The 27,891-nt window shown below is 37.2% G+C and overlaps 1 protein-coding gene across 2 annotated transcripts in view; it reads left to right on the top strand.

Annotated features, from left to right (window-relative positions):
* The window catches only part of GRID2 (glutamate ionotropic receptor delta type subunit 2), a 1,102,902-nt gene that overhangs the window by 497,463 nt on the left and 577,548 nt on the right, over window positions 1-27,891 (top strand). For both annotated transcript variants that reach the window (XR_014472933.1, XM_083179104.1), the window contains exon 3: window positions 8,678-8,962. Coding sequence is in view for 1 of the 2 variants with exons in the window: in XM_083179104.1 (XP_083035230.1) it covers window positions 8,678-8,962 (285 nt within the window). In the remaining variant the exon portion in view is untranslated. The remainder of the gene's footprint in view (window positions 1-8,677; window positions 8,963-27,891) is intronic.

The following is a 27,891-nucleotide window of genomic DNA, read 5'->3' as shown; positions in this document are numbered from 1 at the left end:
CATGGGTATGCACTCAATACTTACTTTCTTTTCACCTGAAGCCACTGTTGAAACATACAACAAAGACCACATTCTTGACAAGTGGAAGTTTAAATGGCCGATAGCAATCAGATAGGTAGCTAGAAGCATTTAGCTTTTAAGCATTTTCACCTGACCTCAACAAAGACAAAAAAAGCTGAAAAAAGACATTTTGCTATACCTCTGTAAATTCTCTAAAACATTTGTGAAATTGAAACGTATTTCCTCCCACAATAATAGTAAACTTTTTTTCTTACATAAATGTATTATTGTAATAAAGTCAAACAGTATTGATTGTTTATATTATAAATATTTATTTATACTTTTTCAGATATCCTTAACATAGCTGAAGTAAAAAGGGTCTAGTGGTCATGATTAATAATAACTACTATACTGTATATCTAACATAAGACTATACAACTATATTTTATGTATGGATAGTGTCTATTCGTGTAACTAAAGGAAATGAAACAATGATCTCAAAGGTAATGGTGCTGGTGTTCCCCATGATATATCAAATAGCTACAGTAGAATGTTTATTGGACATTTAATTATTTTTCAGTGTCCTTTAATACACTAATACTTGTTTATGTTTATGATTGCCTATAGATTATATGATCTGAACTGTGATAATAAGGGGGAAATTTACTAAAGGAAATTCGTATTGATGTGCTATCAATACGAATACGAATTGCCGTATTTTCGGGATAGTAAATGTCAAAAATAAGTGTATTTCTGGATACAAATACACCTATTTTTTACAAATTTCCTTTAGTAAATTTCCCCCTAAATGTAAGATATTTTCCAATATTTTATGCAAGTTGTCCTTTAGTTTAACTCAATGATGTAACAAAATAATGTAGCAATAAACCTATTTACAGATTATTATGTGAGTATTGTACTATATACTTGCATATTTTTTTAATGTTCCTTGTTATTTGTAATTTGATGTGCACAAATACGGTGTGGGAGCATAGCCATTAGAGTAAAATTGTTCTACCATATACATTTTCCAAACACATACGGATATGATGAGTGTGTGGCTGATATGTTAGTCAATTTTAACTGTTTTCCAATTTTACATTTAGCAACAGGATTAGAATCGCAAAAAGCCCAGATTACCTCTAAAATCAGTTATGTGTCTGTTCCCAGTTAGGAAACATGCTTGTCAAAAAGAACTTCAGATTGTGATGATTTATAGGAAACCTTTCACACACTTATCTGGGAGAATGATTAGACAGATATAAGTTTTGTAAGCTTCAAGCAATAACTGGTGTAACTGTAGCAGCTAGACTTACTGTACACTCACTAATTTTAAAAAATTGGATCTATAGCGGCCTTTAACTGCTAAAAATAATAGAGGCTTACATCCATAAATATAAATACTCACCATAATTTTCTATCACTTGCTTGGTAGAAATATAATATATTGCTTTAATTGTGTCACTTATAAACCAAAGAGATGCACAAAATAGCATTAATAATTTGCATGCTGAATTGGTTTTACAGTACAACTGCTGAATTGCACATATACAGTACATCCACTTTAATATACAAAGCATATCTGGCAGGTGTACCTTTACAAGTATCATTGCCAACTCCAAGGGAAAGTAACAATCAATTAATTTTGCTATTAGAAAATGTCACTGCAGCCACCGACTAAACTGGGAAACTATCCAAAAGTGTGCAGTCAAGAACCCTTTGAAGCACCTATCTATCACCCACCTGCAAAACCTATTTCTTCATGCATCTCAATCAAGAAACTTCAAAAAAGCAAAACATATATGTGCCATTTAATTATACATAAAAAAATGAGATACATGATGAGTTAATAATAATAATTACAGCCTCAGAAATAGAAATGTTGGCTACTGTGCTATATATAATGAGGAAACAGAATATTGTATGATAATGCACATTTTTGCTATGATTGTTTTAAAAGTTAATATAAAGACAAGGGAACAATATGAAATGAAAAGTATGTTTATAGCACTATTGGATGGAGTATAGTCATTCTCTACTCCTGTTAAAGATTGTTACTACAATAGGATGATGATCAAACATCAGAGTTGTTTAAGGGTGGGTCCACACCATAGCGATATCAGCATGCTGTTGCTGTTTCAGAAAGACAAATCTTGCATATTGTCTAGTGTGCAAAATCTTGCATATTGTCACATGCTCCCATGGGTTGCACGTGACAGCTTCCTGTCGGCCCTTCTGCATGGCCAACTGGATACTGTAAGTGATCTTATGCATATTAATGAAGAATGGAACATTGATAGTTTCAAATGTTTATTAAATCTTCCTGGTTCATGGACATGGTTCAGCTGAAGGTAAGTCAGCCCAACTATCGGCCCTATTGCCCATCACCTTGGTGTGTACCCACCTTAAGACCACACACATTGCAATATCAGGTGTCTGTGGCCAGCGTACCCATTGGACGGGTCCATTCATTTTACACAAACTAGTTACAGACTTTCAAATCTTACTCTCACTCCACATGTTGCATTTGCCCCACCTGCCATTCAACCTGCTTTTGTCCATTTGCTAAAAAAGTAACTTTGTAATCAGGTCTGAAAAACCTTCTTGAAAGTTACATGTGTTTATTTATAGACACCTTTGTAACCATTTCCATCCAGTTTTACCTTAGATACAGGTTCTATCCACATTTGGTAAGCAGCATAATTAAATATATTTACATATATAGTTCTGTATATGTTAAATATACAGTACCAAAACATGGAAGCCACCTTTTATATGATTCTTTTTTTAAATGGGATTCAATGAATAAATGTGTTCATATATGCTACACTTACTGTATGTCTTTCTAAAAAGTGCTGGGGTACTTAAACTGATGCAAGATGCTATACTACAATAAAATAACAAGCAATCCTCACCATTGGGAACATTTATAATGATTTCCCTTATGTATTTATTTTCAACTAAAAACATTATCATTTGTCAAGATAAAAAAATTATTATTTTTCTAGGTTGTGTAGAGGACAGGTCTAGAAGTATGACAGATTAAGGGAGAACATTTTCTAAAAGAAGACCATTAAAAAAAAAACATTTTCCATAATGTGAACAAGTGTAAAAAAAACCTATATAAAAATAGTACTTTAAAAAAATCCTATATTGCTATTTTTCAAATCTACTTTAAAGCATAATTAATACATTATACTCAGTGAAACTTAAAGTGCTCATTATTTATATAGCTGATTACTACAGTATGTGTCTCCATACTCTGGCTAAGATAAATGGCCTTCCAATGAAGTAATGCAACAAGCCGCCCTGCTTATCTAGTAGTTATCACTGCCCTTCCACCCCAATTTCACTCTCCCTTTCTTTTAAAGTATTCTTAAGAGATCTGATTCTATAAGGTATGGCCATGTTGCATTGATATTAAATCTTAACCCTATGCTTTTCTGCAAGGATTTCATGGCTTTGCCATATGTACAGTATATTCATTTTACATCCATACTAAATTTTAAATAAATCTACAGTACTTATTCATGCCAGCAACCCCATTCCAGATAGTGCATCATCATGTTCACTTAATGGTATTGGACTACCCTTATTGGTCTTAACTAGCAATACTTGTATCTAACAACCTAGGGGATTTTCTCTGAAACTCAACAGTATAGACTGCAGATTGAAGAAACAAACAACTGAATATACTTTTTATATATATATATTAAATACTTTTGATGGTTTTATGTTGACATTTTGACCAAACCCTGTAAACCTTCCATATAGATATATGGCAAAATGTAACAGATTGTTTAAAGGATGCAGCAGTTGCCTTATACATTGTAAATATTCATTTTTACACTAGGTTTAATTGGGGACATCTCAGTTCCTCAGCAAGAGACTTTTCACACTCATATTCATAGAAATGAAAAGTACACCAACCTTTTTTTGAATATGACAATATTTTTATATATTCATATATTTTATAATCAAGTAGGGATTATATGTCCAAACCTATGAATGTCATTTGGTATAGAGCAGGCATGTCCAAACTATGGCCCTCCAGCTGTTGTGAAACTACAACTCCCATCATGCCTTGCCACAGTTTTACTTCTAGGGAATGCTAAAGTAATGGCAAGGCATGCTGGGATGTGTAGTTTCACAACAGCTGGAGGGACACAGTTTGGACATGCCTGGTATAGTGTCATTTGTCTTGTATTCTGAAAATGTGAGATTTATTTGTAATATGTTGTACATATCTTTGTGTGCCAAAGAGAGAGCTAGTATTGTGAGTATTGCCATTCCATGAATTTGAAAACATAGCATGGACAGCTGTTAGGAGTCAAGGACATGCACTCTAAATAATGTGCCAAAATAATAACTTTTTGTTGCCAGAAAACTATCCTGGATTAAGTCTAATCTTTGAAAAGAACAAATATTATAACATTTATGAAAATAAATTAATATAAAATGGTTTATTGTTCCTTTTTTATAAGTTTTTCTTTTTTAATATATATATATATATATATATATTAAAATATAATTGCTTATTAGCTTTTTTGCTGCTGTATAATAATTTGCTTAACAAGAAGAATAAATAACCATTCTAAATAAAAGTATCAATTTTATCAACTTGGGCCTTAAAGTTATGAAAATAGTTTTTCATTTCAACGGGTGATGGTTGAGAAGCCATGACATTTTTTTGACCCCTGGCTTCTAAACACATTGGGCCAAATGTAATAGGGTGTGAGAATCAGAAAGTAAGATATTTTGGGAGAGTTTTCCCATTTTGTTAAAGCATAAATCATTTACACTGCAAAAGTAGGTTGCTTTTGTTATGTAATTGATTGCCGCTTTTTAAAAAAATGGGAAAACTCTCCCAAAATCTTTCACTTTCTGATACTCACACCATATTACATTTGGGTAATTATGTTGAAAATGAAGTTACAGTAGGTCTGTGTCTGTGTTATAAACTTATGTATTGCAAAAGTGTTGTAATAACTGGTGGAAAAAATGCAAATTTTGTAAAATAGAATTATATGAATGAACTTTATGAAGCATATTGAGCATTATCCCTGATTAATTGTCTACTATTTGATACTAACTTGGGGCTCAAAAGTAACTTTTTGCAGGTCATTAGTTAAACTTTAACAAATTAAATCATACTCCACCTTTGCATTTTTTTGATTGGTGGTGCGGTACAATTAAAATAGAATACACACAATTATTACAGGATTCACAATTTAATCAGATAGTATAAATAGCTACATTTGTCCAAAAACAATATGAGGAGTGGAAAGGTTAGAATCCTAAATAGACAGATATGTTTTTTTTTAAGTACAGTATGTGTTGATAATGATTTAGAAAAAGAAAAAAAAAATATATATACAGTATATATATATATATATATATATATATATATATATATATATATATATATATATATATATATTATGTGCCTGGGCGGTTTGCACAAGTAGGCGAGGCGGAGAGCTTGCCTGAAAATGGTGTAGCTTCACCAGGGTGGTTGAGGCTAAGGGGAGAGGAGTGTGGCAAGACAGCATCCTCCCACATCAGACTCAGATTAAGTGTGGCACTCAATGACCATTATTAACATTCAAAGAATCACACAGAGACTATGATATGCATCAACATTTCAAAATTGTAACATTTGTCTTCAGGATACCAAATAACATTTGAAACATTGATGTATATCACAGTCTCTTTGTGATTATTTGAACATTATTTTTGGTCATTGAGTGCCGCACCTCAAGTCTACTGTATCTATCTACTGTGAAGACAACAGCTGAAAGTTACATCTGATTTTGGGAGTGTCAAACTAAAACCAAAGTAAAGAAAGAGTTTAATTTACTTACTTTATTTATTTTATTATTTACTGCAAGGTCTTATTTCTAAATTTTCTCCATGGTGTACACAGGACCATGGAGTGCAACAATGGATTTGGGTGATGGGGGAGGTTTAGACAAGTGATGTGAGACATGACCAAATCATAGTGCCATGGCCATACCCATCCCATTTGAAGTGAATGAAAACTAATGTGTGTGGCTTAATATAGAGGCAGTGAATGCTGAGGAGAGAAACTTTCTTCTCTCCAGACAGTGAGGCCACTGCATTGACTCTTAAACAAGCAGAGGTCAAGGTAATTAGTACCATTTTTTTCTATATTACTTGCTTTGTAATTCTATGAGTTAGACAGAGGCAATGCTATAGATGTTGAATATAGAGAATATTAGCTATATTGCCGGGTGTTGCATAGGCTATTATTTTATTTTATTACTAATTTTCTCTTCATCTCATCCCTATATTTTTGTCTACATCTCTGCCTCCCTTTTTTGCATCCCCATCCCAACATCTTCTCCCCACCACATTGTCTATCTCTATCACTGCCCCCTCACTCTCATCTTCATCACTGTCACTGGTGGGAGGGGGGGGGGATAATAGCAAGGTGATAACATAATTCCTGTCATCAGATGATTTTATTATATACAGTAGATTATGTTCTCTGGATTACTCTCCCAAAGACTTGTATGTTTACTGTTTATTATTTTATCTAGTAGTATCTTCCTACTAGTCACACTCCATATTTACACTTAGTAATATAAGCTTCATGATAATGCAATGTTTGTATGTATTATCTCATAATTAAATCTAATCTGATCAAGAAACTCATTAATGTTATCAGATTTTAATGGATACATCAATAAATCATAAATAATGTAAGATTCCTATTATTTTACATGGTAAAGTTTGCTGCCTCTATTTAGACATTCTCACACATACATCAAATTATTTCAGCACAAAGGAAATGGAAAATTACTTTCAGAGAATGAAGCAATGCTCACTTTCCTCTGAGATTTAGATATAGAGTATTGTAATGGTTAGCAATTCCTTTTTATATTCATAAAAGAGAGACTTGGCACGCATTTAGCAAATATTGTAGCAAAATATCTGAAATCATTGATGCATGGAGACAACCGATCTAACTTCAATGAAAGGTATCTAGCCAAAATGAATTTGTTAATGCAAAACTGGCTGAAATAAATGCATGCACTTTCACACTGTTTAAATCATGACATTTTCAGCAAGAAAATCTGCTTCTTGTTCAGTGTTGTGCATTATCAAGATTCAACGATCAGCATTTTAATCCAAAGGATGAATATATTTCTTTTGTGAGAGAACCACAATATTTTCTGCTGAATTACTGCATTACATGAACAATAAGTTAACATATATTATTTACACTTCATTTTCCTACTCTAATGGGATGCTGCAATACGATGTCTAACAAATATAAGTAGACCTTTTAAAACAGAATTTGATCATTTCCTAAAACTTTTTAAAATACTTTTCCTATTTTCATTATACTGGTACCTTTGGGTAGATTTCCTAAAGCTTCTAAAAAATAAAAGTGATGGTATTGCCTATAGCAACTAATCATATTCTGTATATAATTTTTTAGAATTCAATAGAAAAATTAAAACTAGAATCTGATTTGTTGTGCAACAACACATATTTTCACTTTTAGAAGCTTTATTTATTCTGCTGGTGTCTTCAAAGGTTGTTTTGATTGTGGAACTTATAGCTATTTATATAGATGACTAAGATCAACAAGATGTGTTGGAATCATAAATTGGACTAATATATACTTATACTTGCAAAATACTTTTGTCCAACCATGGAGATTGGATTATGGCCTTTATTCTGGTTCACTCGCAAAGGCAAATTCCTTCTCAAATGGACAAAACCATGTGCACTGCATGGGGGGGGGGAGATGTAAAATGTGCAGAGAGCATTAGATTTGGGTGAGTTTTTTTGGTTATGTGCAGGGTAAATACTGCCTGCTTTATTTTTACACTGCAATATAGATCTTACTTTGACGTAAAACTCTATCCAAATGTAATTCTCTTTGCACAAGTTAAATCTGCCCCCCCATGCAGTGCACATGGTTTTGTCCATTTCAGAAGGAATATGCCTTTGCAAGTGAACCAGAATAAGGGCCTATATTCATTCCCAAGCATACCTTCACCCCTACTCCCACTCCCAGCTTCTGTTTCAGAAAAAAAAAAACAGAATTAACTTCTACATTCCTTAACCTTAAAAAATGAGAGAATTCCTTCTCCTTGTGCATTGATCTGTACATACAGTAATGCTTCGATTTTCTTTCAAAAGTTTTGTAAGTTGACTTCTAAAAATGTATGCTTTTGACCATTTTTCCAGAAATGTCTTTTTCACATGTCTAATATACAATTGCATTTCTAAATTGTTAGACATCTTGTTATAGACGTTTCTTATATGAAATTCAATAAAACCATATTGCAATAGAAAAAAAAACATGAAAGATCGATAACTGTACAAGGTGTTCAGAATTGTGGAGGTGGTAAATGTAACTGTACAACTAACAGACACAATAAGACAATCTTGCAATTTGTCTGCTGTAGAGAATAATGTTACATTTTTCTTTTACAAAAATAAAACCAAACTACTAACATTTAAGTGAAAATGATGAATACATTTAAAGATGTACTTAACTATTGAAAAACCTACAATCAAAATATGTGAACATTGTAAACCAACTTGAAAACATCCATTTTTCAATTTTGGAAACTGTATACACTATAACATTTAACATGTGTCAATGTCATCTTAAATATCATTTTGTCTCTTTCAGCTTGTGACCTTATGAACCAAGGCATATTGGCCCTTGTCAGTTCTATCGGATGTGCATCAGCGGGGTCCTTGCAATCTCTGGCAGATGCTATGCATATTCCTCATCTTTTCATGCAACGATCCACAGCGAGGACGCCAAGAAGTAGTTGTGGGCTCAACAGGAAAAGCAGGATTGATGATTATACATTGTCTGTCCGCCCTCCAGTCTATCTGAATGATGTTATCTTAAGAGTCATCTCTGAATATGGCTGGCAGAAATTTATTATCTTTTATGACAACAACTATGGTAATTTTTCTACATTTTGCATAAAATATAGAAATGTTTCTGCATTTCCACGAACATCTGTGTTTTAAGAATAGGTGTAAAATAAGTTTTCTTGAAGAAGCAAAATATTTGCATGTTATATTTTAGTCTTCCAGATACATGCCTACATAAAATGTAAATTTACAAGAATTCTTCTAGATAAGCAGTTTTGATACATATTTTACTGCTGTGATCCAAATTATTCTGGCTACTTAGCATGTAAAATGACTTTTTTACTATAAGGTACAGGCAATTGCAATGTACTGTACAATAAATAAAAAACATAATTGCATAGAATACAATAGCCATAGAGCAAAAAAAAAATTAAAATAAATAAAACAAATAAAAGGCATGTTACTGTAACTAGGACACCATTTCGTCATGCATACAGAACTTTCCTTGAACATAGCACCTGAGGACTACACATACATTTGAAGGGGAATTCTAAGCTGTGTGGGGACCACATCTTATAACAGAAGTTGTAAACTGTAACTTTTCTTCTATAATGCTATTGCCAATGTGTAGGTGGGTTTTATTCAAGACTACTGTATATAACCAACATTCGGTAGACACAGATACCTTGGTGCCCCAAATAATTTTCTATCCATTATACCTTTTAAATAGAATTCACATTAATCTCCCTATACCTATTTAGCCCCATAATTAGTTATGTAACTGGAACTACGTCTGAAACAGTCTATGCAACTGCTTTAGAACAAGAACCTGCAATCTGGCTTCACTGTATATTATGACAACTGTGGATGCTAGGCTGATTAGAGCAGAGCAGGGGGTACAATAGCTGGTTTCCCCATACTTTCCTTTTGCCCCCATTTTTTTGCTATATGGCTTGATGCCCTAATCTCTGTAATTAAAGTGGTTGCATAGCATCATTATTTTATAATGTTTATATATAGTCAGTGGCATAATATGCTTAAAATACAGTTTATGTCAACTTAATTCCATGAAGATCCGTATATATCCTATTTGCCTCAGGAAGTATAGCTAGTTTCAGGCAGCGTTTATCTAAGGCAACATGGGTCATCTACATGTATAAGTTAATGAAACTTATTTTTTTCCAAACATCTTCATACAGAATATATACTATGTAAATCACTGAATTTAAATATCCAGTATAGAATAAAGATCAATTGCATTTCTTTAATGCTTTCATTTCAATACCTATTCTGACAGTGCACTCAGCTAAAGTAATCCTGACTCCGACTTGATAAATATGATATTATTTCAAAACAGGAAAATTACTTTCTTTTGCATCATTTAACTTTGCAAAAATATTAATCATTAATGTCAAAGCTGCCAACTTTTCCTAAAGAAAATGACAGTGATAGGTAGGAATAAAAAGGGGTCAACAACAAAGGTCTTCAGTAATAATTAGACAGGCAAAGTCCTCGGCGACAGATCTGGCTCATCATTGTCTTCGCTTTGTTATTCCAAGTGGCATTTAAATTCTACCAAAACCAGTATTTAAAATAAATCTCACTATCACAATTAGGATTTTTATCAGAGGATGTTCATTTTTAATTACACAGATCTGCATATGTAAGCCATGGACCTTAACGTGAATTCAATTTATCATTGAACATTAACTTGCTTGAATAGATTTTTTCCTAATGCTCTAAACAGTTATCTCTGTGGCCTCTTAAATCATTATTATATTTATTGTCATGGACCCCAGCAGATATCCCTGATGTCTGAACAGGTAATAATTTGTTTCAACTTCATTGTATCACACTATTGTGTCAGAGGATGCAATTGTACAAATCCCCAAGTGCTTATGCATTGTTTGCAGGGCTGAATATAATGCTCGCACTGAAAATTCTATGTCTTTGCTTGTTATACCATGTGTTTTTTTACTACCACAACCAGATCCAAAACACTCTATGACAATTGTGCAGGCTCTTTGAAACAGACAGGAGGTTATTCTGGATGATTCACAAGGCTGCAAATTCGCAGTCTTGGGAGTCCACCAAACCCCACCTTACGAATGGTGGCCTGGTCGCCACCCATTTGCAGCATGTGTTCTCATGCACTGGCTGCAAACGGATTTTTTACACAAACATCAATTTGCAGCCTGGGGGGAACACCCACATCATTCAATGGTCAACAACCATCAAATGATGTGGAAGGCACACACACACATCAAAAGTTGCTCAGAGCAACCTTAGATGTGCGTGCTCATTCTGAAGGAAGTGGGCATGCAGCTGACATATGGTGATGTCAGCTACCCACCCCTGGCACCCACATCACCAGGCAATTTTCATGGGAATGCCCATGAAATGCTGGGCGTTCTCATGGGCGAGTCCCCCAGCCTGCCGCCCCATGGCCTCTACTGTCCACCGAACACAATGTTGGGCATGCACACGGAAAAAAATCTGTTCACTGTGGATGCATGCACCTGGCTCATGCAAATGTGCAAGATATGGAAGGGTAGGGTGGTGTCCGTGCGCACTATTTTACTGCGAAAATATCTGCAGCCCTCTGTTGCCAAAATAAAGAGTAACACCAACTCTTAAATGGACAGAAAAATGGGTGGTTAGGTCAACAGGCTAGGCGCAAATATTTCGGAGTGGATATGTAAATGATCTGGACCCACAGGGGGGAATTTTTACCAGAACAAAGATTTATTACACATACAAATCACAGTTAAAAGTGCAAATGCAAAACAGAGTACACAAAGTGCAAGTGCAGCAGCAGTACAATATTTACAGTTCCAAAGTGACAATGCATAAATATTTCAAAGTGCATGTACAATGGACACGACGGGGTAATCTGATGCTTTTATCTCACCATTCCAGGGGAGTGCGGTGGGCTGGGTGCTATAGATGGTGGGTCCCGGGTAGCAGGAATGAAAGCACCACCGCACAGGCTTTGGATGGGGATACAATGGTAATACAGCAGAGTCCTCCCGTCAGAGCGTTGGCATACTCATAACATGTTTCGGAATCTGGTTCCTTCTTCAGATGTGGATGCCAACACACTGAAGGAAAGGGTTTTTATACCCTAAATGCGCACACAGGAGTAAAATCTCAAGTGCACCATAAAAACGTCACTTCCGGTAAAACGGAGGTGGGGAACTCAGGTTATTTTGATCACCTAATCATTTAGGGTATAAAAACCCTTTCCTTCAGTGTGTTGGCATCCACATCTGAAGAAGGAACCAGATTCCGAAACATGTTATGAGGATGCCAACGCTCTGACGGGAGGACTCTGCTGTATTACCATTGTATCCCCATCCAAAGCCTGTGCGGTGGTGCTTTCATTCCTGCTACCCGGGACCCACCATCTATAGCACCCAGCCCACCGCACTCCCCTGGAATGGTGAGATAAAAGCATCAGATTACCCCGTCGTGTCCATTGTACATGCACTTTGAAATATTAATGCATTGTCACTTTGGAACTGTAAATATTGTACTGCTGCTGCACTTGCACTTTGTGTACTCTGTTTTGCATTTGCACTTTTAACTGTGATTTGTATGTGTAATAAATCTTTGTTCTGGTAAAAATTCCCCCCTGTGGGTCCAGATCATTTACATATCCACTCCGAAATATTTGCGCCTAGCCTGTTGACCTAACCACCCATTTTTCATGCAAATGTGCAGAAATGCGCATTTCAGAAAATTGAGCTCGCCTGCGAGAAGTGACAAGTGCCTGTGACAAAATCATTTGTTGGTCGGCGACCATTGAATGATATTGCCCCCTCATGCAAGGCTTTGAATGGATATTTATGCTAAACATTCTTTTGTATGCACCCTGGAAAATCGGTGTGAGAGGGGGAGTCGGCCATTCTTGCAGGTTCTGGGCAGCATTTAGAGGACCTGTGGATTTCGCAGATTTGTGGGTCAACCAGAATAACCCCCTTAGAGATCAGATCTAGATTAAGCCTTGGAGGCCCACCTCCACTACCCTGGCCCTCAAAATCTTTTGAGCATCACCCCCACTTGTCATCCTGCCCACCCCTACAATGCGGCTGCACAGTGAAAGTGCAGCAGTGTGCTCTGAGGGTGAGGGGATGCTTATTTTTTATGTATATTAAATTGAAATCAATGATGTACATTAAATTTAAAGTAATGGTTTGATAATACCTGGGTAATGTTTAGAACTCCAAATAATTGAGAGATTATTTTATAAAGTTTTCTTGCAAAGCAACAAAGACAACTTAACCTTAAAATGTATATCCTCTGTATCACTTGTTCACTGGGAGAATTTAACTCTCTCTACACGTGTTACATCTGCCCCACCTGCATTGCACATTGTTTTGCCCATTTTGAGAACAAATTTGTACTGCAATGAGATCTGAATAAGGGCCAATGGCCAATGTTCACATAAGTGTTTTAATGCAGAAGACACTGAAAATGTGTAAAGCTGCCATTGCGATCATGCTCGTACTTTGACTTTTGTTATAGACTGACTCACAGGAAGGAACCTTTTGGGCAAGTAATTGGGATTGGCAGCAAAAATGCTGGTGTGTCATGGCCATATTTAGGGCATTTAAACATACAGTATATACTCGAGTATAAGTCGACCCGAATATAAGCCGAGGCACCTAATTTTACAACAAAAAAACTGGTAAAACTTATTGACTCAAGTGGGACCCTCACTCGAGTATAAGCCGAGGGTTTTTTTTTCAGCATAAAAAATGTTCTGAAAAAGTAGGCTTATACTCGAGTACAGTATATATGGTATATGTAGGGAAATAAACCTCCTTTATTGCTTCTGCTCCAGATTCAGTAGTCTGCTAACACTGCCCTAGCAGTCAAAGTTCCTCTACATTGTGTATAGGCTGCGTATGTGTACACATTAGTGAATGAGTTTTTGCCGGCTCTGGTGGGCATCTAGGGAGTTCACAGAAGCAACATTAGCTGCAATTTACTGTGACCTTATCGATGCATGATCCTCACCTAACTTCACCACTGGCTTGCTGAAGGCATTGCGACCTAGAAAGTTCCCCCCTGGTCTACAATGTAGCTGGAACAGAGGAGTCTGATAATACAAGTATGTTCAAAGGGAAAGGGGGAATTGGGGATGCTTCTGCACTAGATAAATAAAGGTCAATTGTAGGGATCCCCAAATTTTTATTGCTGGTTTAAATTACGATGTGACCAGAAAATGGGGGTGCTGCCAAAGACAATGGGTCAATGTAGAAAAGAGAAAGATTGTCTTTTTTGCTGGCGCACTAAGAGAAGTATAAGAAATATTAAATAACAAGTAAAATATACCTTTTAATATTGTATTAGTTAAAAACTGTTAGGTGAAAATATTACCACATAAACACATTAGACAAACATTGAACAATAAAATGAGATGCACGCGTTGTGTGAGTAATTCTAGATGTTAGTTATTTTGGGATTAATCTGAATGATGAGTGGTACCCCAGTGCTGATGGCAATGTGTCAATGCTGTCACTGCTTTAGGTACTTATGATGGTAAGTCTACTTATTGGTGTGTCGGTGCACTAATGCTACGAGGCTCTGCTCTCTCTGAATATCTGCGGCCTTTAGAGAGGCTTAATATTAGTATTGGTTTAGGAGAGGTTTATTAAGCTCCAATGGGTGATGCTGCTTTGTTTATGAGCTGTTATCTTACAGCGACTGTGCGGCTTTTCTTAGGTGAGATAAAGATGTGCTGCTCTATTTGCAGGTAAACTGCTGTGGCAGCTGTACGGCTCAAAAAGTATCAATGACAATGGGTGTCTCGTTCGATATTTATTTTTTAGACTCACTGGAATATGTTGCTATCTATAGTGGTGAATAGTGCGTCAAATAAGGGTTTCCATAGGCACACTAATTGATGCTGCTCTATTTGCAGGTAAACTGCCGATGTGGTAGCTATGTGGCCTAAAAGGTGTAAATTCCTTAGGCTTACTGGAATATGCTGCTCTATTTGCAGATACCCTGCTTGATTATGGCAGCTTTTTGGCCCAGGAAGATTATGCTGCTCTATTTGCAGGCAAACTGCTAGAATACGGCAGCTGTGTAGCTCAAAGGGTATTGTATTGACAGTATTATTCCTGAGTCATATTGATACTCATAGAAAGTTGTATATTGAGTTCCAGATTCTTTAGTTACAATAAGAAATGTTGCTGTGTACACAGAACACCTATTAAGGAACAGCAGTTTGTTCCTATTTTGCTTTGTTTCTATTGTAATGATAGCACAGTTTTATTGTTGGAATAAGAGGCTTGCATCCAAACCTATTTATTTCTGGTTACAACATTCATTTACTAGAAAGGTGTTGTATGTGTTTCAGGAGACATTGAGCATAGTTTTATTACTTGTACACATGATATCAATTATTGCCACCAATAAGAGACTTGCATCCAAATGTGTTTATTTCCAATTACAGCTTTCATTTGCTGACAGCATTTAGACACGATCCTATAACTTTACATACATTTAGACGCTGTGTTAAAATTGTATCAGTCCAGATTTGTACAGATTTGTTTAGTATCCTTTTATTAATTGGTACTGTATTCGCCTGGGGACCGAGTTTATATCTTAGTCAGCATGATATATAATCCCATTCTTTTGTGCATTATACGTTGAGTGCAAGTTTATTATATGTATCCCCCTGGGTAATGCTATTCCTTTTGTTGAAAGTAAAGGTAGCTACTGTCCTCAAATTAGAAAAGTGGTTTTTATCATAAGCGGAGATTGCATATCCACAAGTAAATATGCCAGAGTTGTGTGACTCTAATTATATGGGATTTATTTGGTACCCAAATGGGGAGTGGCAGCAAAAATGCTTGTGTGTCATGGCCATATTTAGGGCATTTAAACATATATGTAGGGAAATAAAGCTCCTGTATTGCTTCTGCTCCAGATTCAGTAGTCTGCTAGCACTGCCTTAGTAGTCAAAGTTCCTCTACATTGTGTATAGGCTGCGTATGTGTACACATTAGTGAATGAGTTTGTGACGGCTCTGGTGGGCATCTAGGGAGTTCACAGAAGCAACATTAGCTGCAATTTACTGTGACCTCATCGATGCATGAGCCTCACCTAACTTCACCACTGGCTTGTTGAAGGTATTGCGACCCAGAAAGTTCCTCCCTGGTCTACAATGTAGCTGGAACAGAGGAGTCTGATAATACAAGTACCAAGCAGAAATGTTAAAATATGAAAATTATGGGGGTAGAAGAAATTCATGTACTTTGAAACAATGAATCCCATGCACAATAATATTGAGTTCAGTCTGAAACAAAAAGGATTTGGATGTCATCATCATTTATTTATAATGCAGTCTCTACTGTACATAAAAATTTTAAAGACCTAACAATGGCCCTTATTCTGATTGAGTAGGACGGCTCCGTGTGCGGTCGGACAGCCTATGTTTGGTATTTGCGCATGTGCAGAGTCGTATCTGCGCATGTGCGAATGCCTCGCATGTCCGAAAACGGAGTGAGGTCCGTGCAGAAAACGATAGTAGGAACCATCTGAGCAGGGGGTGGAGAGGGCGTGAAGGGCGGTTTGGGCTCATTACCATATGCGTAAGCCCCGCGTTTCATGGGTGTTCCCATGAAAACGTTGGGCGTACCTATGGTAATGCGGTCTTGATGCACATGTGGGGGGGTGGACAACTGACATAACCGGATGGCAGCTACCCGCCCATATCCCTGCTTTCATAAGGAAAAATGTCCGAGTGGTCTGGAGCCCTCTATGCTGCCTGACCGCTCGGTCCATCATTCGATGGTCGGCGACCATCGTAGGATGGGGGAGATTCCCACAGATGGAGAAGGTGTTCACATGAAACATCCACTTGGCATCTTACTGCATTTACCATACGGTAGGCGGGGATAAGAACACTCGGTTCCTGTCCGAAATACGCATCCATCCGAATCAACTAGAATAAGGGCCAATGTGAACTTACAGTTTAGAGAGGGAATATTCTCCTTCACTTAGCTTTTTTAATTAAAGATTTTCTGTTTGTAAATGCAGTCTTAAAAAAAATGCAGAAAATATATATTGCCGGCACTAGTTAGTCTAGGAGAAATAAAAAAAATACGTTTTTTGGAATAATTCGGATAACGGATATCCGGATACTGGATACTCAACCCGTGTGTATATATATGTATATATGACACCCAGTTGTGGAATGGCGCCTATGATTAAGAAATAATAATGTCCATAAATATGGTAGTCCAATATTCAGTGAAGCAGTCAAAGGTAGTCTTTAAATACTTTTCTTCTCTCCTTCATCAAGTTGTACCAGGTAGAAACAGCAGTGTACAGAAACTCCCAACGCGTTTCGTCTAGACAGACTTCATCAGGGGAACAGATTTTTTGTGTCTTTGAAATTAGAAATAGTTAATGTGGAGACACTTACACCAAGAAACCCTAATATGGGTTAATATGGGTTAATATGGGCTCCGATCTCCTTTATTAACTTTGAGAGCTGGTACTGTTAATGGAGTGCTGGTAATATACACTAAAATGTGCGCGAAAAACCCTATGGGTTCATAATTTCTTGCGACTTCCCTGTGAGTGCTCTAATTAAATACCTCCTATATCAAGGCAGAATATAAGTACATCCATATACATATGTGTCCGTTTGTGTGTCTCCAAAACACTGCCACCTGTTGCCACCTGTTGAAACTACATCTCTTTCTCTCACACATGCACAAACACAGAGGCAATCACAAGGTAGCAGACTAGCTTTTAAAGCATTCGCTTTGAGTGGGCTTACTAATAGAATTATATTGGTGAAGTGGGGGTCAATAACCTCCAGTATCCCTTTAATGAACAAAGGCATGAAAAGTTAGCCCAAATACCAGATTGTGGTGAGAGCATTGGGAAGGATTAAATTAAGATGAGGTTGAAAAAAAAAATAAACATTTTAAAACAAAACAGAATTACAAGCATACACATATTGGGATCTGGATGGAACAGCTACAGTGATATGGTGATATGGTGATAGCTCTTTATATAAATGTAGCAGGAGGTGTTTCTTAAAAGTAATTGCCTCCTGCTGCAGTACTAATCTGACGTGCAACCTAGGATGCAGCATTGGATTACTGTGACACTATTGGGCTGCAGCCACCCAGTACAGAGCCTCATAAAAGACCAGAAAAACTCCAAACAACATCAGACTGTCTATCACTGACACTGAATGTGTCCTGAATATGCACAAAGTACAAATAATTTGTACTTTGCAAGGAAAACAGCAACTCCATCCACATCTGAGATTTATATAAAGAATTTGTAATCTGACTTCTCTACTTATTATATCTAAAATACAGGATCCCTGCATTACATTACATTATCATCACAGCATCCATCCTTTATAGTTTGCTGTGGTAATTACTGTATCACAAAAACTAGACATTTAGGCACATTACTAAATAGCAGTAACAGTTCCGATAGCTATCTAACATTTATTTTTCTGTTCCAGGTAGCAAAACGTAATGCCAATATGTTAGACTCACTAATCTTTTATAACGGATGTTATTCCCAATGCTGACCTGGCATTTTTATAAATTAATTAAGTAACATAAAGGGACATGATGTTGTTAGTTTTACATGACAGAGGACATCAAGAGAACCTTTTTCTTTTGACACTGTCTTCACGGTGCTCCCAAGTCTTTCTGCCTGTACAACTGGATAGGGTAAACAGAATAATTTAATTTTGGAGAAGGCGTACAATATAAATAATCACATTTTTCTTAATCGATTTCAAATGCTCATTATTACCCTGAGGCTATTTCAACCGCCTGATGACTGCAATATCCTCAAGTATGTCTCCTGACAGTACTAAAGCCATTAATAACTCATTTGGACTCATGCCAGCTTCAAAATTTCCTTTGCTTCCATGTGCCACAATAAGCATACTATTAATTTGGGTTATTACTTCAGCTATTTTATTTGCATTACAACATTTACGAGTAAGCTGTCAAGTGACAGGCTTCATGTGTATAACGTGAAAGGACAACAAGATGCAAAGGGATATAAATCACTAACTTTTAGCATTACTATAAGAATATATTGTGTAGATACTCGTTAAACTGCTGTGGTGTTTCATTTAACGCTAAAGCAAATTAATTAATTTCCACTATCAAATTGACTTTTCAGCTGGTGTTCTTTTTAGAATGGAAAGTTGTAGTGATGTTTCATTTAGCTCGATGATGGGCTAATGTGGCTTTAATGCTTTGGTGGGGATTAATCACCCTTGATGAAAATGGCTATGACTGAAATAAAATTAAGTAATAATCATATTGTAAACAATTATGGAGCTGAAAGAGTCTGTTGAATAAAAAAAAAAACATATACAGAGCATGGTACTTTCTGTAATGTAGATTATGCATATGACAATCCTTTTACAGCTAAACAAAGAATTCCACCAGCAATGCAGTACTCTCCACCAGCAATGCAGTACTCTCCACCAGCAATGCAGTATTCTCCACCAGCAGTGCAGTACTCTCCACCAGCAATGCAGTATTCTCCACCAGCAATGCAGTACTCTACACCAGCAATGCAGTACTCCCTAACTTTTATCCAATGAGGGGCTGAAGATAAATAAATAAACAAATACACATAAAATTCTTGGACACGTTCATTTGGTCTACAGCATGATGGTTGACACCATTAGGTTGACATGGGTCAATGTCAACATGGGTTACGATCGACAGGTCATTAGGTCAACACAAGCATCACTGGTTTTTTATGTTTTGGGTGTGGTGGGAGAATAAAATGGTGTGCTGAATGCAGCGAGGCACCATGCCTGAAGCATTGCGAGCGAAGCGGTGCCCTTGAATCTGTGTCCATGTTGCCATTCAGGTAACAAAAATGTGAAAAACCCCATATCAAACTTTTGACTGTCGACCTAATGCTTGTGTCGACCCAATGGCCTGTCGACCTAAACTCATGTCGACCTGGACCCATGTCGACCTAGAACCATGTCGACCTTTCCCCATGTTGACCTAGTGGTGTTGACCTAATGCTTATCGACCAACATGCTCTAGACGAAATGATCCCAGCCCACAATACTATAGTGTTTGTATGCTGGCTAAAAAATGATGAACAAGAACACAATAATGCACTAGAAACCTAACCAACTAACACAAATACAACAATAACTGAATACAATAAATATTTTCTAAATATAATAACAACACATACTCAAATAGCCAAATACAAGCTTATCAATAAAATTAGGAACCACCATTCATATTTATTCAGACAATATCTGATCTATTATTAGACCTTCATGTTCTTGATTTAATAGAAATTAACAGTTTTTTGTTGGCAAAAATTAAAAACAGTGGCTAGGATGTTATCAATCTTTTACTTTGGTATTTGTTTATACAGGCAGCTTTTCACATAGTTTTCCTATATTAGTATCAATAGCATATTCTGTAGTTTTCATAACCTGCTCCAAAGCCAGTGATTTACTGTGCTACCGTTCCCAAACCAAACTGGTATACACTAAAGGTGCGTGTACACGGGGGAGATATGTTGCTCAGCAATATCTTGCTAGCAAGATATTGCTGAGCAATATATTGCTCAGTGTCTCCTTTTCATCAGCAACCAAAATTGTTGAGAAAAATAAAGACAGAGACTGACTCATCGCACACAAAAACAAAGGTGTTAGATTTTAGGAAGGCTGATTTTGTAGAGATGGGAAACTCTGTAAGGGATTCTTTGGCAGAGTGGAAGAACTTGGAAGGAGTGCAGGATAAGTGGGAAAAATTAAAAAGTGCAATTCTAAAAGCAACAGAACTTTGTGTCAAAAGAGTTAGGAAAAACACAAGAAAAAGAAAGCCATTGTGGTTTGCAAAAGAAGTAGCAAGTATTGTGAAAGCAAAAAAGTTGGCCTTTAAGAAATTTAAGCAGACGCAGAAGAATGAGGACAAAGAGGTGTATCTTGTTAGACAGAAGGAGGCTAAGAAGGTAATCAGATGTGCAAAAGCACAGGCTGAAGAGAAAATGGCCCAGTCAGTGGGTAAAGGGGGGAAAACTTTTTTTAGGTATATAAGTGAAAGGAGAAAAACAAAAAGTGGAATAATTAGACTGAAGACAGAGAGTGGAAGTTTTCTTGAGGGGGACAATGTAATAGCAGATAATATTAATAATTATTTCTGCTCAGTATTCACTGCTGAAAGAGAGGGGAAGGGGCCACAGTTAAGTTGCAAGTATAGTCAGAAAACTGAGGGAGAGACAAGTACATTTACAGAGGAGAAAGTCCTCACAGAACTCTCAAAACTGAAAGTGGATAAATCAATGGGGCCAGATGGGATACATCCAAGGATACTAAAAGAACTTAAAGGGGAGCTGGTAAAACCAATAACAGAATTATTCAACCAGTCACTAGCTACTGGAGTAATCCCAGAGGACTGGAAAACAGCGAATGTAGTCCCACTGCACAAAAGTGGAAGCAAGGAAGAGGTAAGCAACTATCGACCAGTGAGCCTTACATCAGTAGTAGGGAAATTGATGGAAACACTCTTAAAACAAAGAGTTGTAGAATATCTTAAAACCAGCAATTTACAGGATCCAAAACAGCATGGGTTTACTGGGGGAAGATCATGTCAAACAAATCTTATTGACTTTTTTGACTGGGTGACTAAAGTAATAGATCAAGGTAGGGCTGTAGATGTAGCTTATCTAGACTTTAGTAAAGCTTTTGACACTGTCCCACATCGCAGACTGTTAAATAAACTTGAAAGCTTGGGATTGGATTCTAAGATAGTTGAATGGATAAGAGCGTGGTTGCAGGACAGAAAACAGAGAGTTGTAGTAAACGGAGTACAGTCAAAGGAGGGAAAGGTTACAAGTGGAGTACCCCAGGAATCTGTACTTGGACCGGTGCTTTTTAATATCTTTATTGGTGATATTGCAAATGGAATTGAGGGTAAAATGTGCCTTTTTGCAGATGACACAAAGGTATGCAACAGGGTAGACACACCAGGATGGGTAAAACAAATGATTGAGGATCTAGGCAGATTAGAGAAATGGTCAAGAGAATGGCAACTACAGTTTAATGCCAAAAAATGCAAAATCATGCACTTGGGTCTCAGAAATCCAAAGACTCAATATAGTATAAATGGCACTATAATGGAAACTACTGAGGAAGAGAGGGATCTAGGTGTCACTATTTCAGGGGACTTAAAAGCAGGTAGGCAATGTAACAAAGCAATGAAGAAAGCAAGTCAGATGCTTGGTTGCATAGGGAGAGGTATCAGCAGTAGAAAGAAAGAAGTAATAATGCCACTGTATAGGTCATTGGTACGACCTCACCTAGAGTATTGTGTTCAGTTCTGGAGGCCATATCTCCAGAAGGATATAAATACATTAGAGACTGTACAAAGAAGAGCAACTAAAATGGTGCATGGCCTACATCACAAAACGTACCAGGAAAGACTAAAACATCTTAATATGTATACTTTAGAGCAGAGAAGGGAAAGGGGGGACATGATAGAAACTTTCAAATATATCAAGGGCTTTAACAAGGTACAGGTGGGAGACATTCTTCACAGGAAGAGGAGCAACAGAACACGAGGACATGCACTGAAACTAGAGGGAGGAAGATTCAGGGGAAATGCGAGGAAGAATTTTTTCACAGAAAGAGTAGTAGATAAGTGGAATAGCCTCCCAACAGAGGTGGTAGACGCAAATACAGTAGTACAATTTAAACATGCTTGGGATAGGCATATTGATATCTTTACAAAAAAATAAGGATCAAATATGGTTTGAGGTAACATGTTTAAAAAAAGGGGCAGACTAGATGGGCCAAGTGGTTCTTATCTGCCGTCAAATTCTATGTTTCTATGTTTCTATGTAACCAGAGATGGTCGCTGATGAAAGGGAACCTCTGCTGGCAGTGCCGAAGAGGTAATCAGCTGGTCACAGGAGCAAGCTCCTGCGACCAGCGATTAGAACAGGGCTGAAAACGGGAGAGCGCACCCGGCGATTTATCGCCGGGGCACACTCCCATCACTGGCAATATGGTTGTCAGCAACCATATTCCCAGCGATATCAGCCCCTATCGCAGCCGTGTGTACACAGCTTTAGTTAATACACTCTAAAGCTGTGTACACCTGGTGCGATTTAGTCGCTGAGCGATTTTGACTTAAAATTGCACAACAATATATTGCTCAGTGTACTGTTTTCATCAGCAACCAGCGATTTCGGCTGAAAATTGCAAGCTATTCTGTCTCTACCTCATTTTGACTAGAAATCGCAGGTCGCTGGTGCACAATGCATTGTGCACCAGCGACCACCAATTGTTAGCCATAATCGAAGGAGCATGCTCCTGCGACAAGCGACCATCAAGGGCTGGCAGCAGAAGCGCGCTCCTAGCAATTTATCTCCCACAACACATGAAATCACTGGCAATATGGTCGCTCAGCGACCATATTGCCAGGGATATGTGCTGAAATTGTCCCCGTGTGTACACAGCTTTAATAACACTGCAATAAAAATTCATCAAATTGATAGATTCACTGTCTGCAGTTTCCTAAGAAATACGGGCTCTATTATTCATTTTCTTTTTAACAATAGTAACAATATTAATATTCCATGACAAGTCAGATATTGTTGTGCCTAACAATTTAAAATCCTTTACCCTTTCTAATTTCTGAATTGTTTATATTTAAGGTCTGCAACTTTGACACAACTGAGCTTCTAAATCAATACTTAAACCAAATAATTATCTTTCATGAAATGGTTAACTTAATCACAATACATGCTCTCATCAACATCGTGAATGAAACCCACTAAGGTTGCATTATCAGTGAACTTCACAATATAATTCTATTATTAAAACAGGGTAAGACAGTCATAAGTAAAATGAGAAAATAAAATTAGAGTTTAAATATACTCTGAGTACCGGTGCTAATCTTAGATACAGAAGACATCATAGTCCCCAATTTAACTTGTTGATGTCTAGATTAAATATGGCAAAATTCAATTACACAAAGTAACAGTAAATCCTAAATTATATAATTTAACCAAAAATGTAGCTGGAGAAATGGTGATAAATGCTGAGCTATAGTTGAAGAATAATTTTACATAACTATAAGATAATTCTAATTGAATGAACTACTATAAGCAAAGGATACTCAGTCAACCTATTTGGTCTATAGGCAAATTTATGATTTTCAATTAACAGGCTACAGTATATACAGTACTTTAGTATGTGCCAATGTAATTCTCTCAAAACATTTAGTTATGAATAGGGTAAGTGCAATTGATCGTAAGTCATGAAGACCCATGATTTTTTTTTCCAGGACTAAGCAAGCAAGGGTAGAATTTAAGAATTCCGAATTGTGCCAGAGATATTTAAAATATATAAGTTAAGATCCCTGATAGCTCACCATAATATTCTGTTTGGCAGTATCTTCAGAAACCCAACTGAGCCTTATGCATTCCTAATATTAACCCTTGATAAACTATTCCAATCCACAAGTTCCAAAAGCACAAACGTAGGATCCATATGTAAATCTTCCACTAAGGAGAAATCTATGTGACCTACAATAAGATTAAAAAAGTTTTTATTCTGTTAAACTATGAATTGCCTTTCATTTGCTGTATAATCAATTACTTACTACAATCCTTACTTATACTTATTTTAAATTGAAGCTAGTCAATTTATATGTTTCATGATCCTTCAATATAAATGTCTGTTCAGGGACTTGAATCAGTGAGGAAGCCTCACTATTCATACACTCATTAGAGAACTGCTTGAAACATTTCATTACTGTGACATTCTCAATGTACCAGTTAATATAAACATACTGTAACAGTAGTAACACATGAGTTACAAAACAAATGATTCACAATCAGTAGTATCAAGGCAATCTTGAAATCTTTATGTAGCTTTTCTAGGCCAAACAATAAATATTCTACTCTTTACTGTTTTTATTGTAACAAGAGGCCTATGCATGAGGACAAAATCATTGATAAGTTTTCTGATTGGCCAACATGTGGGTACATAATGATTTTGTAAGCATATTTAATCTCTACAAAGAATATAGACTTCAAAAGCCTCACACTGGGATTTCACACCTACATGGGGAATGGCTTCTAACACCTCTCCAGAAGCCTGCTGTGTTCCCAAATAACTTGTTTGACTAAATCACTAAATTAGCAACTGAAAAGGAAAGTTATTGTAGTTTATTTAATGAATACCTGTTCAAAATACATCTTTGTACAAGAAAGAAGCAACCAAACACAGCAATAACCTGGATCACTCACAGACTTGAGGAAAAGTGTTTTCATCACACTGGATACCACATATATGGCACCGCAGAAGGCTGCCTCGGAGCTGTGCAGCTCAACCAAACAATATGCCTCCCCTTCTCTCCCCCTGTCCTTGTCCTCGTTCATCACCCCCTCGAGTGCGGTGGTCCCAGACTGAGCCACAGCCCATCAGCTCCCCAGCACTGCCAGCAGAGGCCAACCTGAATTAAGCTGCAGTGTGTGCCTGCCCTGGTCATGGAGGAGAGGCTGTTGTGCTGGTGCCTTAGTGAGGTGAAAGTGGAGGGGGCATTGGTCTGCACTCCCCGCGATCCTGATCTCAAATGTGCGCTCCCTGGCAACAAGTTTGATGAGCTGTCCCTCCTCATAGGAAGCACAAGGTCCAGCATTGCAGGATAATCTGTCCTATCCTTTACAGAGACATGGCTGGATGACCACATTGCTGATCCCCAGTGTCCCTGCCAGGATTTGGTCTCTACAGAGCTAATCACTCCAAGGTTCTCTCAGGGAAAACAAAGGGTGGCGGCATCTGCTTCTACAGATGTAGCCCCTGTCATCCTTTGCCGGGGCTCACCAGACCCTCCCCTCTGGTGAGCACCGGCAGACAGGGGCTACACTGAACTGGGACGCACGTGCGTCTCACACGCATGTGCATCCCAGTCTCTCGCTGGTGGTGCTGCAGGTCCCAGCCCAACTCTGCTTCAGGGAGATGGGCAGGGTTAGGGGGGGTCGGAGTGGCTAGGGGGACCAACAGTAGTGGCAGGGGGGTCAGCGGTGACCCGGGGCAAGCTTCGTTGCCACAGGGCACCAGCCCCTGCAATGAAGAGGCCAGCTCCATCTGTACATCAATGAAAGATGGTGCACAAATGTCTTGATCCTAGGCAAATCATGCAGCCCTCACCTGGAGATGCTATGTGGACACAAAAGAAAAGCAATTCCACTGCACTGTTCCCAGCATTATTTTGAGATCCTTTCTAATGAGGAGAACTGGTGTTCCTAATCTCCAAATTCAAAGGAAGAAATTCTCATGTTAGGAGACAGATTTCTTTTCAGTTTTCTAGGTTTAACAACCATTCAGGGCTCATCTAAAAATATTTGATGATGTTCCTATAAAGGTATCTTTTATGGTTTTCACAGTATCAACTCCCATAGAAAAACAAACTCACCTAGAAGGTGGTCCCTATATTCATACAAAGGTATCTTTATTCTGCAACTCCAGAACTCCAAACAACAGGACAGTTCATCCAGAAAAGATAACAAATTTATTCATAAAATTCCCTAAAAGAATTCATCCAAAACGGGACACAACACCATATCACCCCCTCCAACTCCACACCCGAAATGTAGAGCTATAAGGAAGGTTTCTCCTGAAGATGTTACCAGGATAGTGGAGGGTCCCAAAATGTCAGAAAGTCCAATAAAAGCACCAAAGCATTTCAAACTTGTAGTTCTTCCTCAGGTTAAAGTAAATGTTTGTCTGTCCATGGAGGTTTATATACCTACACCTAGTTGGTCTTTAGTAAAACCCGGAAGGTGCAGATATGGAACACTTGCCCATATTCAATATGTATAAATTAAAACCATATTGCACACATTAATAAAAAACAAAACACATATACATACACTACATATATTAACCTTTGATTTATACATTTAAGTATTTTTCCCAAAGCGCCTCATAACAGATCCATGCCAGTTCTTTAAACAAGCCGTACGGTCCACCGCAAATGTCTGGAAAGGATACTAAATGCCTGTGTTGATGACCACATCCAGCAGCTCCGTCCCGGAAGTGTTTGTATTTCCGGTATTTGGCACGCATCTGAGGCGCATATCCCGCTTCCGGTCAGGATTATGTTCCATTTAATCCGCAAGAAAAATATCCCCACTTCATACAGTTCCATGGGCTCAATATGCAGTCCCATTGGGGACGTAGGAATTACCATTTAGTCATTTGTGTGATATGAAAGACAGATAAAAGTATAATGTTAAAAATTCAAAGAGAACTTTACATCGTATATAGACAATCTTTTTTCTATAAAAAGCAATTTCTATAAAAAGCAATTAAACGCAAAGTTTGCATTAAGTCCTCTCTGTGACAAAGTTTTGAGACTATATATAAATCTCATTTCAGTTTGCGACAATTTGATATCCCTATCATCCCTCCTCCAATCTGAATGAATAGCTTTGATACCACAAAAAAGCAGTAATATGGCTAGGATCGCTACCATGAACCATCTTAAAATGTAAACAGACATTATGTGTTTCTACACCTTTTCTAATATTTCTTACATGTTCGGCTAAACGTGTTTTTAGTGCTCTGGAGGTCCTGCCAACATACTGCTTATTGCATGAGCAGTTTAGCAAATATATACAGTATTTTGTGTTACACGTGATAAATTCCTTTATATCAAAAGTTTTACTCGTTTGTTGTGACTTCAATTGTGTGAACTTAGTCTGTTTAGATTTACAAACTTTGCACATATTACACGTGCCACAATGAAAAAAACCTTTCGTATTAATCACATGACTAGGTTTTGGTGTATTAATAGCACTTCTGATGACCATATTGTTTATATTGTCAGCCTTCCTATATATGAAGTTTGGGGTAGCTCCTACATAGTTTTTTTAGGAGGGGGTCATTCCCCAACACACTCCAATATCTCTTGATAACATCCTCAATTTGCTTATGCTGACTATTAAATTTTG

This window comes from Crinia signifera, chromosome 1, assembly GCF_055691185.1.
Source record: "Crinia signifera chromosome 1, ASM5569118v1, whole genome shotgun sequence".
NCBI lineage: Eukaryota > Metazoa > Chordata > Amphibia > Anura > Myobatrachidae > Crinia > Crinia signifera.
This window is presented reverse-complemented; position numbering and strand designations above follow the sequence as displayed.